The sequence below is a fragment of the Apaloderma vittatum genome, unplaced genomic scaffold (assembly GCF_000703405.1).
Source record: "Apaloderma vittatum isolate BGI_N311 unplaced genomic scaffold, ASM70340v1 scaffold18631, whole genome shotgun sequence".
In the NCBI taxonomy this organism is placed as follows: Eukaryota; Metazoa; Chordata; class Aves; order Trogoniformes; family Trogonidae; genus Apaloderma; species Apaloderma vittatum.
This window is the reverse complement of record NW_009697574.1, coordinates 1-15916: the sequence shown is the minus strand read 5'-3', so window position 1 is coordinate 15916 and position 15916 is coordinate 1. Positions and strand designations below refer to the sequence as shown.

General features: G+C 39.0%; 1 protein-coding gene across 1 annotated transcript; it reads right to left on the bottom strand.

The window, feature by feature from the left end:
• Window positions 1-1019: 1019 nt before the first annotated feature.
• LOC104269789 (protein ECT2-like) lies at window positions 1020-15674 on the bottom strand (the record flags this gene model as incomplete). Its single annotated transcript, XM_009877699.1, has 12 exons — window positions 1020-1328; window positions 2452-2598; window positions 3544-3651; window positions 5616-5770; window positions 7281-7419; window positions 8769-8888; window positions 9076-9154; window positions 10029-10110; window positions 11548-11644; window positions 12702-12812; window positions 13787-13855; window positions 15555-15674. Coding segments are annotated over 12 exons (1536 nt in total), but the record flags the coding sequence as incomplete, so codon positions are not given.
• Between the last annotated feature and the right edge of the window lie 242 nt (window positions 15675-15916).

The window sequence follows — 15916 nt, the reverse complement described above, 5'->3', positions numbered from 1 at the left end:
CCAAGTATTAGCATATACCTTGCATCGCTTTTTGCAATAATAATCTCCCTCTAAATTGGAGGCAAGATACATTACAATAATCCTCCCTGCAGATTCTACAACTTTCTGTATTCTTACCAGCTTTGAGCCCCGAATCAGATACTGAACACGGGCCTTCTTGGCTACAGAAGGCAACAGACATCACAACAATTTGCTAAGATTTGCTTTAGCTGAGCCTAGACAGGCACAAACTAGGCAAAAAGTTGACTTTTCTGGTGGTAGGAGCATAGGCTGCTTCCGAGATGTGAAATTACAGTGAAACCAACACACCAATACCTAGTGCTAGAAGTTAACCTCTTTGGATCTGCTGAGGTTTTATACTCTTTTTACACCACTCCTCAAGATACTTTCATAGGCAAACTTCCGTTGCTCTTCATAGCACAGACAAGCTCTTCAGCACAGAAACAGGTCATGGCAGTTCAGCAGCTTGCTGCACCTGCATGCTTCCAAAAAATCTTTAAAATAGGGATATTTTGAGCTATGAAGTCTAATGCCTGTTTACAGCACATCTTCAATTTGCAGGCATAGGCAATATTTGAAATTAATTTCTAAACGCCTCTTTACATAGCAGCTCTTATTAGTCTCTTGAGTACTTTATGCAGGGTATTTTTTTTATCTACAGATAAACAACCAAGTTATTAAAGTCTTCAGAACTCTGGCCAGTAAGCTACATTGCCATGTGGAAGACTGAACTGAGACATGAAGTAATTAAATTGTATAGAAATGAATTGAAAACCACACAGAAAAATTCAAGTCAAAAGGATTTGTGAAAGAATTAACTTTGCACCCAGAACCAGAAATAAAAGTAAACCACAAGTGTTGACTCCAACCTCATCCATTAAAACAAGCCAAAGTAAAACCCAACACCATTTAAAGCACTTTGTGGATTCTACAGTTCCGTATAGGTGTACTGTGCTGTCTTAGTTTAGAGAAATCAAGATTTATTTTTCTTTTTTTGCTCACTTCATGCAAGATGGGCATTAACAGTCAGGATTTGATGTAGAGAATCTTTCAGCACCACACTGGCTCTTATCTCCAGCATCATCACAAGTGATAGCAATAATAGGGATAGGATGTGATCTGTCCAAGCCATGATCACTTAAGCTTTCCAAGTTGGAAGAGGTTTTTTCTTCTACAGCATTTAAAAGATGAATGTTTGAAGAGCCAGGACACAGCACAGGTCGAGGCCTGGAATTCTGAGAGCTCCAACCAACAGAATTGGAGCGATGAACATTAACAGCACATTTGACAGATCCACTTAGGTAACATGAAGATGATGAACGAGCAATCTATAATTAGGAAGTATTTCAACAGTTAGTCCAAACATGAAAAAAAGCCCATACATCCAAACTTTAACTTCCCTTTTCCCCCCTCAAACCTTATGATTCAACCAAAAAGGCTTTATGCAAGTTCAGTAGTGTGTGAGATTGGTTAAAAAACCCACACAACATCATAGACAACATATGATATGCTGTCAAGTTACAGCTTACTACCTCGGAGATCCAAGAACTCTGGGACAAATTTGAAATAGAAAAATAGTTTTCACTACTATAAGTTCCTATCATTTTGTGGAAAAAAGTATTTTTGTATTGCACAGCCACTCACAGAAAAGCACAACTTGCGTTTTCATGAGAAACAAGGTAGTGTTGTATCAAAGACAGAATACTAGAATTCAAAAACGATTGTTGGAGCAACCATAACTGAAGGAGGAAAATCTGAGAACTGAAGTAAAGACACACTGGTAGATTATTCTTTTTTCCCCTCTGAAACAAAAGGGGTCCACTGTGATACTCCCTCATTAATTCATAATTTTCTTGTGCCTATCTCATGTGGGAGAGCAGGGCGATACCTTTATGTTGTACAATTTAATACAGAGATAATTCAGTATGTTTGAGTGGCCATTAACATATTGACATTCTAGACAGTAGTAGAAAGGTACATGGGAAAACCTGTTCTTGGCCTTTTGTCCTACAAACTACAAACTTTAAAGTAGGTGTTTACTCAACACACATTTACTCACACATTAGAATAAAAGCAAAGATGAATGAAAAAAAAAAAATGCTCCAAATCTAGTCATCTTCATTAGACTGTACTAGGAAATCGAGTTTGACCTAATGTAGGAGAAGATACAGAACCTATTTCTGGCAAAAGAGGGGGTTTTTTTTCCAGTTTAACTGTACAAGGCCACTCCCAGTTTCTAGTACCTACAACAGTAGGTTTTCTTCTGCATTTTCCACAAGTAAACCTTCTCGTTAAACACTTGCTTAGAAAATAGGACATTATGAATGTAGTGAAAAATAATTTTCTCCACTGTGGATCTTGGCGTTGTTAAAGAAAGATCACCACCAGACACTCAAATCACTGCCATCCTAAGAAGGTTACTTACTTGGCCTACACAGCCAAACCACTTACCGCTAACGATGACGTACTAGTCAGTCTGCTGCCTAGATAGCTCTCGTTAGCTGAGCTGGGACTTTTTCCCTCCGTTGCACTATGTGACATTAAAGCCCTTCGAAGAGCTCTCTTTGGCGTTTTTGAGAAGGAAAATGCTCTTGTAACCTGAGGAGTTTGACAAGCAATTACACACTGACAAAAATCAGGCTGTAACAGCTACCACAATACAGGCTACCTGTCCAATTTTTCACATCCGTAGGACACGTATCAAATGTCAATATGGCCAGATTGAAACGAGCCAAACACACCTACTCACGAGGTGATCTGACTTCTAAGGCTCCCCATCATCCCTGCTCTTCTCACTCCGTCCAAATATCAAGATGAGGGGGGCAGCAGATACTCAGGGAGATGTCAAAACAAGGTCTAGTCAATCCGCCTTCCCCACATCCCCCCATTTCCACAAAGTCAGGCCTCCACCCCTGGAAGATTACTCTCAATTTAGTCTTCAGCAGTTTCCAAACTACAGCAGCCTCTACAGTTTTTTCTAAGAAACAGTATTATCATCTTGCATATAGGAAATCTGCTGCAGGGGTGCTAAGACTGGGGAACAGAGCTCTCCTTGAGGCATCGCTCCCTGTCACCCCTTCTCACACACCATAAACTTTAGCAGAACCAAACCCAGCACATACTCTACACCTGTTTTGCTTTTAAAGGTACCTGAAGTTAGATAATTGCCTACAGCTTTAAAATTCCATTCAATATGCTAAAAACAGTTACAGCTGAGGGCTGGGTTTCGTTGGTTGTTGGGGTTTTTTTGTAAAATTTTTAAAAATGCAAAATATTAAACAAAGTTCCACAACAGACTCAGAAATGACTACATAATACTTATGACTGTAATAATTAAGAACACATACAGCTACTCCAAAACTACTCAGTCAAAACCTCAAACCCTCCCCACCTTCTTTTTTTAAGGAGCTTATACTTTAAAGAGTTTTAGTTCAGAATAAGTTTTCCCCACCATTACTACAAAACACCCAGAACAGGAATACTAGCACAATTCCCTGACTAAAATGAATTTTACTGTAAAGCACTATCTTTGTGGTATCTTACCTTTTTTGATGTTTTCTTTATTGCCCTGGATGCTCTGCTGAGGGTACTGTCCATATCTTTAGTATTTACTTCAACCGATTCAGGATCAGCAATATAAATGAGGTTTTCCTACAGACAAAAACAGTCTTAACAATGGTCAAACATCAGCACTTGTCAGAATATCATTTCCTAGTCCAGTAGGTCAGATTTAGAGGTTTTAATTGACATATTCCTCCATATTTAACTTTTACTATACAGTAAGCAGCTGTTTGCTTTCCTGCCATTTCATTAGATTAACTGCTGCTGCAATCAGTTTATGAAATTACTTCCTCAGTAGTTTTTAGTAGTTTTACATTTGGTTGGTTTGATTCGGTTTCAAGTTCAGGGTTGACCAAAGTAAAGGCAGCAGTTTGGAAGTACACCCAGGGAGCTTCACAAGGAACAAACCTCTTCATTTCCCTGACACGTTTAGCACTCCTCTGAACTGCAATCTTGATAGCTCCAGCTGTCAAACACCAAGATTTCCAGCTTACGCCCAACAGATGTTTCAAAATAACCACAATTTTTGTTCTTTGGGTTGTTGTTTTTTGGTTTTTTTATGTCTCAAACTCTAGCAAGTGCAAAGCAATCTCAGGCTGGCTACTCAGAAGACTTGGAGGGGGCAGGTATGGAGTGGGAAGTTGCTGGTTTGGGTTTTTTGTTTGCTTGGACTTTTTTGTGGTTTGGGTGGGGTTTTGTTGTTGTTTTTGTTTGAGGGTTTTAGTTTGAGAAAAGAGTTCATCTTAAAAAAAGTTTGGGGAAAAAAGGACACCAGACAACAAGCCTTAGGGCAGTTCCTAGTGTTTAAGAAAAAGAGTAGTTAAAGCCTTTACTGCCACCATGTGGCCCAGTTAACTATCTCATTCGCCCTTGATGTTGCAGTTGTAAAACATGGAAAAGGGAAGCGTGCTTAAACTTACGCTCAGGCTAACATTTAAATCAGCAAGGAAAAAGTATTATCTAGTCGGTACAAAGTAGTAGTTAGAGAAATTATAACTAATGGGATTCAGCATAGTAGGTTACAATTTGTCAGCATGTGAGTCTGGATGTCCTGGGGTGAGAAGGAATGATATGTTTATTACACAAAGATTTAATTTATAATTCAAAAAAACTTCAACCTTTTACTATGCCTTGGTGTTATACATAACATGAGAGTCTGAAGATAGGCAACAGACAGATTAAAGTAAATTAACACTTCTGAATGAGTATTTTTTCCTACTCAGTACCCAAAAAGGAAGGAAAAGCAAGGACAAATTTTTATGAATAAGTCCCTAAATGACAAGCCAAACAAAATATAACTAAGATGTTACTTTGATTAGTTCACTACCTCTCCTGAAACAAGCACATCCTTAAAAAACACAGACAACCAAGTATTGTACAGTAAGAGTACAATGCAGAACATAAAATGTTTTGCCTGCATACACTGCACATACTTCCAAAAAATTTGGATGACTGATAGCATTCACTCTTACAAAATTAAAACATTAACTGAAAGTCTTTTGCCCTAATTGGAGAGGATCGACTCTTCAAATTAGTAGTTTTCAGAACTTCTAAACAAGTGCCTCATTTCATTGTTTTCTTTATTTCCTCGTTTTAAGGTTGCAGGCTTCTTCTCTCCGTAGGGGGAGGGTGCTTCATGTCTCTTACATGCTGGTGCCCATGCAGGTAAGGTACAGAACAAAGAATTCAACCTAACACATAGTTCAGCCAAGACTTGTAATGCTGGGACTGTAAATTGAAACATAGCTGTGAAAGAAGCGAGCAGAAGAAAATTCTGTTTAGATCTGCAGTGCAGAGTTTAAATATTTATAATTAATATTTCTGATAGGGGAAGGGCATGATTCTTGATTTTTAAGTACTTAATAGCTTTGGTAGAAGCCAACTTCCAGGCTGCTCCCTTTTCCACCTTTTAACCGCTTGCTCGCAGACACGCTAGCACAAATGTTTTCTGCTCTACTTCACCTCAAGTATGTCCACTATTAACAAGTTCTTTAGCTTCAGGCCAAAAGGAGAGAAATAATTCCAAATCAGCAACATGGTTCCAGGGTACTTACTGCATCTGCTTTACAAATAGTGTTAGCCACATGCCGACACAACATCTTCAACCAGTCTTCTTTAGGAGGCTCTTCAGTGGTCATCTGGAAACTGAGTAGCTTGTTGTTGAGTTCTGTAGGTGGCCGCACAACTAAAGCAAAAGCTTTATGGCAATCTGCAGTTCATAAAAGAAGAGGCAAGGAGTTAAGACAGAGAATAATTTTTCATATAATTCAGGAGGGAATCTTCAGAAGAGTTAACCTTCTTACTGCCAGGAGCTAGAGACATGATTTGGTGCAAAGATTTTATCTTGATTTACGTGCTAGCTGATATATCACTTGCAAGAGCACCAAGTTCTGTCTACATCCTTCATCAGGAGACTGCAATCAGCTGTTCATGCAACAGTTCATTCACCAAATAATCTGCATACTACTGTCTACAGGCTAGTCAGTCTTTACTGGATATAGCAGTAAACATCACTTCATTCTCTGACTCATTAGATATTGGACAGATCATTTCTTTATCAACAGAGAACAAGGAAAACATTTACCCTATTTTATAAAGCAGGAAAAAGCAACAAAGACGTCAGTACTACACATAACATAAAATAGTCAAGTTACAATGGTTTTACTGTTTCAACTTGACAAAGATTGCTCACTTGCTAGCAGAAAATTAATGCATTGCTGATACTCCTTTACAGCAGACACAGCTGAAGCACACTAAACAGTTAAGAAAAAAAACCCCACAGCTCATCAATTCAGAAAAGCAGCACTGGACAAGCAGTTCTGTAACAACAGTGTATACAGGAGAGTGTAGCTGTCCTCTCTGCCAAGATTTGCACAAAGTTCTCAGCAAGTATCAAATGGCATTCTTACAAATGGCTCCCATCAGCCACATCCCAAAGTAAACTTAGGTGTTGCCCAGTAATTCAAAGAGAATTCTTAAAAGAAAATCCCTAAAGTACCTTTTAAGAAAGCAGGGAGGCATCACATTTACCACCTACCCTCTTCGCCACTGCTATTCTCTGTCTGGTTTCTACATCCAGATGCTTCAGCCAACGTAAAGCAGAACAAATACAACATGCATGCCATCACCTACAGCGATATCAAACCACCTTTCCATGACACAAATCGAGAAACTAGTCTGACTGGACTTCTCAGGACGTCAGTACTGAAGTTGAGCCAGCATTGCAGAACAAGTTCTGCTGCTGCAGCAACACATTACTTCCGTGAACCTCCTACAGTCTCAGTATGGCAAAGCAGCCACAGAAATTAAGTCATCTAAATCCTTCTTTTAAGATGCTAAGCACAGCTCCTCCTGAGAATCAGCATCACCAGTTAAATGAAGATTTGGTTTCACAGCAACAGCATTTGTCTCTGGGCAGTCTAACGATCTAGACTGAAGTTTGTTTTTGTTTTGTAAATCCAGAGCTGTCAAAAGTACTGCTCTGTTTAACTTGCTCTGCCATTTGGTTGGCTTATGCTAATGCCGCCTAGTACCTCTGCCAAATTCAGCATCCTGCACCGATTCTGGAAAAGCCAGGTGTCAATTTAAGACATTCTCAAGCTCAGAACCTTATACTAAAATCACATACCTAACACTCTATCCCACGACAGCAGACCTTCATTCTTTATACTCTGAACCACAGTTCTCATTAGCCATCACAGACTGCAAAACATACAGACCTTCTGTCTCTCTGATGTCCAGGACTTTCTTGATCTGGGAAAGAGGCATGAGAACAACATGCTTGAGAGATGCAGGAGGCCTTGTGTGGCCATGAGGGCTCTTGAAAGCACCAATAACTTTATGCCGCTTCCTTGCAATCTGCAGTTAAATAGAAAGAGGTTAAAGTTAAAAGTTCTATTGCCACCGTTTTGTTTCTTTGAATTCTTTTACCTTCTAGTTTACAGAAAGGCACAGAGGCCTTGCTACAGAAGAATACTCTAAGGGGTATTTTACTTTATTTACTCTACCAAAGAAATCTTTAAGGAACTCACTTATCTCACCATTCACTGTCTACAGCTCAAGTGGCTGAGCAACACTTGCTATTTAGCATCAATACACTCACCTCAAAAATAAAATCTAAAAAAAAAAAACCAAAACAATCAAAAGGGGAAGTAATTTTACATAACAGACCTCACTTCTATCCTGCATAACAAACAAGAGTTATCTGAAATCTGCCACAAGGTGTTCTAGATTTGAACAAAAAAAAAAGACATCTAAATGGACGAACCAACTTAGGCTGTGGTGTGTTATGTCCTAGAAATATCAGTTGCTGTTGGCTGCGTGCACGCAGCCATCGAGTGAGTTGGTGGTGGAGGTTGGTCAGTCAGTTTTTACTTTACATTAACACATGAGTAACTAAAAACAAATAAAATGGTTTTAGTTGCCTTTAAAAACATGTATCTCGTACAAGAGAGAGAAGCCAAGAAGCTTTATTAAGTGTTTTCATTTTTCCTTTCCTTTCCAAGAAGTGATGAAGCTGAATCAACTTCACTCCCAGGGAGAGTTCACCACTAGTCACAACAAGAGGCTTTTGTCTCTAAGTGCTGCTTAAGACAGCACTAATTTTGGATTATTTTACTTTAGAGTTGGTCTTCTATGAAGACCATGTTCTTTACTGCTGTAAACAGTTACAAATATTTTCATAAAGCATCCTTCACAGTCTCAGTTTCTCCACACAAGTCTCCAAAACTCAGTTAGTTCTTCCTAATATACTGTTAGGCATTTAATATATGAATTTTCTTTCTGTAGCCTAAGCTACAAACCTACCTTAGAGGGCCACTATTTATTCACATTAAATATGACTAAACTTTAAAAGGACAAATATCCTGCTGAGCAGGAACTTCAGCACTTCTTCATCCAGTGGTACTACTTAAAGCTCTATTCAGATAAACATGTATTTCTTAACATATTAAGCTGCTTCCATATTTTTGATTTGGCTGCATGACATTAAAGGCTACATTCACATCTCTCGACCATCCATAAGTGCCAGATACTTCTGTTGGCTTACAAAACAGCTAACTGAAGGGCAACATCAGCATTTGCTGAGCTATCAGCTTGCCACACCTTAGAATTTTGCTTTGAAGTTTTGATATTTTACTTGTTTATGTTCATATGTAGTGTTAAGTCTTTTACAATTCAGTTCAGATGTACTTATATAGTCTTCTTACCTCTAGGCAATCATTGAACAGAAAAAGTGTGACCTGCTCTCCCCTGTCACAGAGGTCATCACCAAGCGCAACCGTTTCCAAACGCTGAACTAAGCTTCGGTGAGAGGACAAGAGATTGGCCTAAGTGACAGAAGCAAAAAGCTCATTAAGCATTTAGTTCAAGGGCTGGATTACTGCTTGCTTACAACTTAACACTGGAAATCTGTTTAAACCAGCACCAGCACATTTTAACCTCACATACTTCTGCAAAGGGAGCAAACTAGCACACAGCATTGGACAGGTACGCAGCTTCAGAGCAATTTCTTACCGGACATCCATCAACTTCATAGACAACATCGAAGAACTGCCTTTGCGCCTCCGTCTTTCTTTTGTCTTCATTAATGTGTCTGAAGGAAGCACATTATATTTATCTTCAATATCAAGCAACAGTAAATGAATACATTGTTTTTAAGGCATATACAGATAAAGCTAAACATTGAGAGGTATAGTTTACACAGCAGCGCTGGAAAATGCAAAAAAACCCAACCACACTTGCTCACTGAAGTATACAAATACCAGAAGCTACGTGCATACAAAACTTCACACCTGGAACAATATTCTTGTCACATTATCAGTAGTGACACACCAATCAGTTAATTTTTAACTCCCCTGCCCAGTTAGATTTTGCACTAGAGACCAGCCCAATGCAGTTCTGTACAGCCTGTTTTATACCCTCACGGCAGGACTGCAGCTCACCAAGAAGCAGACACAAGAATAACCGCAATTTAAAAGTTGTTAAAATAAGACAAACATTTACCCAATTAATACAGGGGGTCTCATTACTGGAGACATACATTACACTTGCAATTGGAGTCACTTCAGCTTTAAGCAAACTCATGGAAGGGCCCAAGAACAACTAACACAGGACTAGAAGAAAGACTAATCTTCCACCAGTAGTATGTCCTTTTAGTGGATATACACAAAAAAGTAAGATTAAGACAAAAAACCCCACACATTTCTTCCACTCTGAAGGGAACCAATAGAAATGAAGATTTAGGACAGACCAGAGGACTCCGGAGGTTCAGCCTCACACAGACTCCAACAGCTCTGGCACAATGTGGCACAAAGCGGCAACAGCGGGCAAAAATAGACTGAATAACGTGCACAATTATGTATCCTTACCTGGAGACTGCAGTTATGGCAACACCACACTAAGAGCAATTTAGAAGGAACAAAATTATCTAGATGTATGAGAGCACGTTTCATAAAATAATCACTTACGTCATCACTTCCTTTAATGATTCAATAGCTCTCTCTAGAGTTACTTTGTCCGGGTTCTCTTCTGCTGTATGCTTCTTAATATCTACCATTAAAAAAAAAAAAAATTAAAAAGCCATACATACTACAAATGCCTGAAAAGAAACAGGAAAAATTCATATTTAAAGTGTAAGTTAAGATTTTAGATGGGATATTAGGAAAAAAAATTTCATTGCAAGGGTTGTCAAGCATTGGAACAGGCTGCCCAGGCAAATGGTCAAGTCACCATCCCTGGAGTTATTTAAAATATGTGTAGATGTAACACTTAGGGACATAGGTTAGCAGTAGATCTGGCACCCAGCTCAAACCAGGACACGAGGTTAATGGCCACACTCGATCTTAAAAGGTCTTTTCCAGTCTAAATGACTCTATGATTCTCAGATGACTGAAGAAATCACAGCTACCCTGGAATCCAAAGAGTCTTAATTAAGAGGGGAAGTAGGTGAGCAGCAATAGTCTGGGTGTGTCATTAAGAAAAAAAAAAAATACCTACAATACAAATCGTCCGGGTTCTCTTCTGCTGTATGCTTCTTAATATCTACCATTAAAAAAAAAAAAAATTAAAAAGCCATACATACTACAAATGCCTGAAAAGAAACAGGAAAAATTCATATTTAAAGTGTAAGTTAAGATTTTAGATGGGATATTAGGAAAAAAAATTTCATTGCAAGGGTTGTCAAGCATTGGAACAGGCTGCCCAGGCAAATGGTCAAGTCACCATCCCTGGAGTTATTTAAAATATGTGTAGATGTAACACTTAGGGACATAGGTTAGCAGTAGATCTGGCACCCAGCTCAAACCAGGACACGAGGTTAATGGCCACACTCGATCTTAAAAGGTCTTTTCCAGTCTAAATGACTCTATGATTCTCAGATGACTGAAGAAATCACAGCTACCCTGGAATCCAAAGAGTCTTAATTAAGAGGGGAAGTAGGTGAGCAGCAATAGTCTGGGTGTGTCATTAAGAAAAAAAAAAAATACCTACAATACAAATCTAAACCCTCCAACTATTTAAAAACCAACAAGACCACATGCTACTTCTGTTAACAGAAGTCACCTTCTAACTGAAGCAAAGGATGGTGGTGTGGGGTTTTTTTATTAACATCATGATTATTACTGCAAGTGGTTAGTACCAAGGGGAACACACGAAGCTATAAGTCTTGTCAATATGAATTGCTCTCTAGTTTATGGTAGCTGCATTTGAATATCAAATATATTTGTATATGAAGAGACAAAACTGTTGTCAGGGCAAATTTTTCCTCTACTTGTATCCTGCAGGCAAATATATGAACAAGTGAAATTTAGCCAAAAGTCTGCTTTCTTCAGTAATTGGTCTTGCTGACTGTCACTAAGCATGGGTAACTCCTAGAATCAGGCTTGTTTCATATGAGAAAAGCTGTTGCTAATTATGACAGAAAGCAGACATTATCTTGGTTTTAACACCTTTACAGATAAACTAATTAGAAAAACACATCTAGATTACCATTCAGTAACAGAGCAACACTAGGCAGCCTTTGAACAGGGCGGATAAGCAGCTCAGCTAGGCTTTGGCGGCCACATTCAGGTTTAGCTTGGTTTATCTAAGGAAAAGAAAGAAGAGAAAGAAAATAATTCTCAGCTTTTCATACTTGTTGGGTTTTGGTTTGATTCTGGGTTTTGTGGAGGACGTTTTTGTTGGATTTTTTTTTTTTTTTAAAACACAAAAATATCCCGTTAGGGGAAAAAATTGACTTCGTTGAAACCAACTTTGCAGTTTAAGAATTGTTCACCGCAGATATTCAGTCATTAACAGATCATGCTAAAACACATTATATTCAAACCTGTGCAGTATTTATATCACATGATTTATGTTCTCAGAATGTCTAGTTTTAAGTTTTCCATATTATCAACCTCTCAGTCATTGTTTCAGATGCTCTAATGCAGAGTGGGACAGGGGCCAACACATTCTCTATTCTTTTTCCTACCATTTGAACGTTAATACTTGGATATAATTCCTACTACCTCAGAAAACATGAGCTGAAATACGTCTGTGTGATTACTCCACTACATGAGAAACGTTCCTTGGATATAGGAGTTAAAGCTACACTGCACTATTAATCAACTATATGCCTTTAGCAGAACAGCTCGAAAGTCTTAAGACTCATCTTCAGAGAACTCTTTGAAGATCATCCTCCTGTTGGATCTCCACTGTTATGCTCCTATTCATTAGTCACAAGAACATTAAGAGATTCTACCTCCCTGAAACCTCACAGCTGCCAAGAGCTAAAAGCTATGTCAGAAATACAAGTCTTTAAAACACAAGGCAGAGGACCAGTAAAAAGAAGCAGCTCTAGTCATCTTTACAGAAAAGAGAAGGCACATTTGGATGAAGGGAACACACCTTTTCCAGCGACAAACATTTATAATCAAACTACCTTGAAAGCTGTATAACAGAGGAACAACTTGGACCTCTTATGAGAGTCTTACAAGGAGCCTGAGGGATTGAAGTTCAAATCCTTCTTATTTCTGTGTCATCAAGAGATACTCCCATTCCTCCAAGCTTCCAAAATTTCACATTCTTCAATCTACTGCATTAAGTAGTTTACTTGGTAATAGCCTCCAAGTATTGCTCAAAGACTTAGTTCTGCAGACACTTACCTTCAGGAAGGCATGAAACCTTGGCTTCTGTTTTTCACATCTCGTAATAGTCTCCTTGCTCATTTCAAAGAAATTCACAAACGGAGGGTATGTCTTCAACAAGTCTTTTGACTGAAAGAAACAACTGTTACAGCTCTGCTTCGTACATATGTTCATATGCCCCAAGCCGTACAAAGCTACTCAAAGGCACATTTCAATGAAGAATAATGAAAAACGTGTTGTAAACCCATGTATGTTCATAGAATGAGTTAAGAGTTGGGGGTGCTTTGTATGCCAGATGCCCAAGATTCAGTCCTGCTGATTAAATGCAAACTGCTCTCAGAAACATCAAGTACACACGTGACAATCTTAGAAGCTGCTCAGCAGCTCAAGTAGAAGGCAGATTGTCACCTGGCAAGATGCTTTTGGCAAGAACTTTGGAAATTTCAGGCATTTTCTTCAGTTACTGCAATCGTCTTTAAAAGTCACTAAACCACCAGAAGCAATACCTTAGACTGAAAACTTCTGAATGCCAAACGTTATTTGCTTCAAAAGAATCAGATCAGCAAAAGCACGAGATACCCATCAGACTACTTATGTTCAAATGCACTGCATTAGGCTTTGCATAAGTCCCAGACTTATCTTTCCTGTTCTACACATTCTGTACTTGGAAAAACTATGAGTCCTTACTCACACTTTCAAGTCTTGAAGGAACAAACACAAGATGTTTCCATGAAACATGTTTCCATGCTTCCTAGTTTTTTCTATTGATCAGAGGGGTAACAGAAAGACCCCCTTTTAACATCTGAGTAAAAAGCATGTATGTAGCATTGCAAATTACAGTTCTCAAACCATATCCGTTTGGAGATCTACCCCCTCATACAAGTGGGCAGACATATATACTGAAATTTGACATGGATTACCTATCCAAAATAGGCCATCTAACTCAACTGAAAAGTCTAAACAGAAAATACAGTGATACAAGTCGGTAGTGTTTTAGTTGTGTTTGCTACACAGTTAAATTTGCTCCTACAAATTAATTGCTTGTAAGGCAAGATAATAGCTCATAATGTCTCTAATGCATAAAAGAAGAAACTGAAACTTACATATTTAAGAATGATATCACCAATACTTTTGCTTTCAGTCCAGTTCATCATAAGATCTTCCAGGTCTTCCTAGAACACATGCAGGGATGGGTGGGAAGAAAATTAGATGAACATGAACTGCATAAAGCCGCAAGATGGGGGCAGTGTTCTGCCAAGCAATTAGTTGTTTGTTTCCATGCTAACAAAACAGGCAATCCTAAAAACCGTGCAATTTCACATTAAAGCCCTTCCAATCTAAAAGCTGAAAGCAAGAGACCTCTGGCTTAGTGAATATACAGTTTTGAATCGATGCAGAGGCAAGCAGTGCATCAGCACCAGCCAGCTCTACCACAAGGTGACACTGCTGTGTCCAACACTGCAGACAGAACACACCCAAGTGATGATAGCACACATAGAAGACAGTCGAACCAACTCTAAGGGCACACAACTAACGCAAGACTCCTAAGTCCATAAGATAGGACTGAAATAGAACTGGGGCAGATTTCCTTCACTTGCTGCGCTAGGGTGCCAAGGAAAGTGAGACCAAGCTGTTAAGCCCATTATCACCTTGATAAGGATCAAGCTTATTCACTGTCAGCCAATAACAGGGACAGGAGGTCACAGCTGAAGGTTCAGGATTCACTTGAATTGAGCAGGATTCACCATGAACACTGAGGTTTGTTGTAGCCACTTATCTTACCTTTATTACACCAAACATGAAGGAAAATACAACCACTACATCTAACCAACTTTATATGCACTGCATGCTGCAGGTGACTCCCACTCAACACAGGGATACTCATGCTCTACTTCCACCTCAGTCTCAGTGGGCACACATCGATACCTGTTGTGATTAACTAGCCTTGATCCCACTGGCTGGGGAAAAACAACAAACAAAAGCAGCCAACAAAAGAAACCAAACCACAGGGTTACAGGCAGTCTGCGAGTCCCTCTATTTTAAAAGCCTACTGTGAAAAGCAGACAGAAACATACATACACCATTACTTGAAGGTTTTATGAGTTGGTATTTGAGGAAAACTGGCATCATAGGCTACTGCGAGACCCACAGAGGGCTTCAAAGAGCACTTGCAATCCAGATCCAAACGTAAAATAAAGCAAGCCTCAAGGAAAGAATCTCACAGGGAATTCTAATCAGCATAATTCAAACAGGCCTCAATATCACATCAGCTGCCTCAGGGGTTGAAGTACAAGTCAGTTTTATGAGCTGGCAGTTTCTGACAATTGGTTCAAAGCCATTTAAGGAGGAATTAGTTTTTCCTACCAAATGACAGAAGCCTCCTTATATGAGCATATCTAAAGCTCAGGGAAACACCAATTAAAAATTGATTTGGTTTTGTGGGTTTTGCTTTTTTAATTCCACGACTTCAGCCATGCTTCCAAGAGTCCTTGCTTACTGCTCTAATATTGAACACATATGTTACAAGCACTTGTGACAGACTACCCCTTGATACTGTTCACCCTTTTAACCAGTTTTGTATCAGTTGTAGAAAAATCTCCTACAGGAAGAGGTACGTAAAATGGCAAAAGGAGAAGCCAGGTCATGAACGGCAACTTTAGTTACATGCACAATATTCAGATTCCGGGTATTTATAAATAAGCATTAAATTTTAAAGCATACTTTAGACTTGCACATAATCCCACAGGCTGAATAGTATGTAACAGCACCAGGATGAATCTACACCTCTCAGGCAGATACAACCTGAAGCACACAGAAAACACTCCAAGTCTGCATCAAAGCTTCCCCTGCAGGGGAGAAGTTGCTCCTTGCCTTGATTTTAGTATGCACATCAAGGATATCCGGAATGCTCCCAAATATGGTCTTAATCTCCTCCTGTGCAAGGATTGGTCCTCCGAGTTGTCCTTCCTTCTCCAACGGAACTTGAAATAACTGATGAATTAAAGCCAAAAAGTCAGTGTCGTCCCAACTGCCACTCAGTGCATTAGAAATAGTTATGAAAGCAGCAGCATTCTCCTTCCAGGTCACACTTTCCTGCGGTCACAATCTTGAGATATTCTCATTTAACATCTTTCTAGAAATTAAGCTCTTCCTGTAAGCTGTTCACTATTCCACTCTTAGAATAATTTATTTTTTTTTAAAAAGTAGTTTTATTCTTCTTTACCTCTATAGAC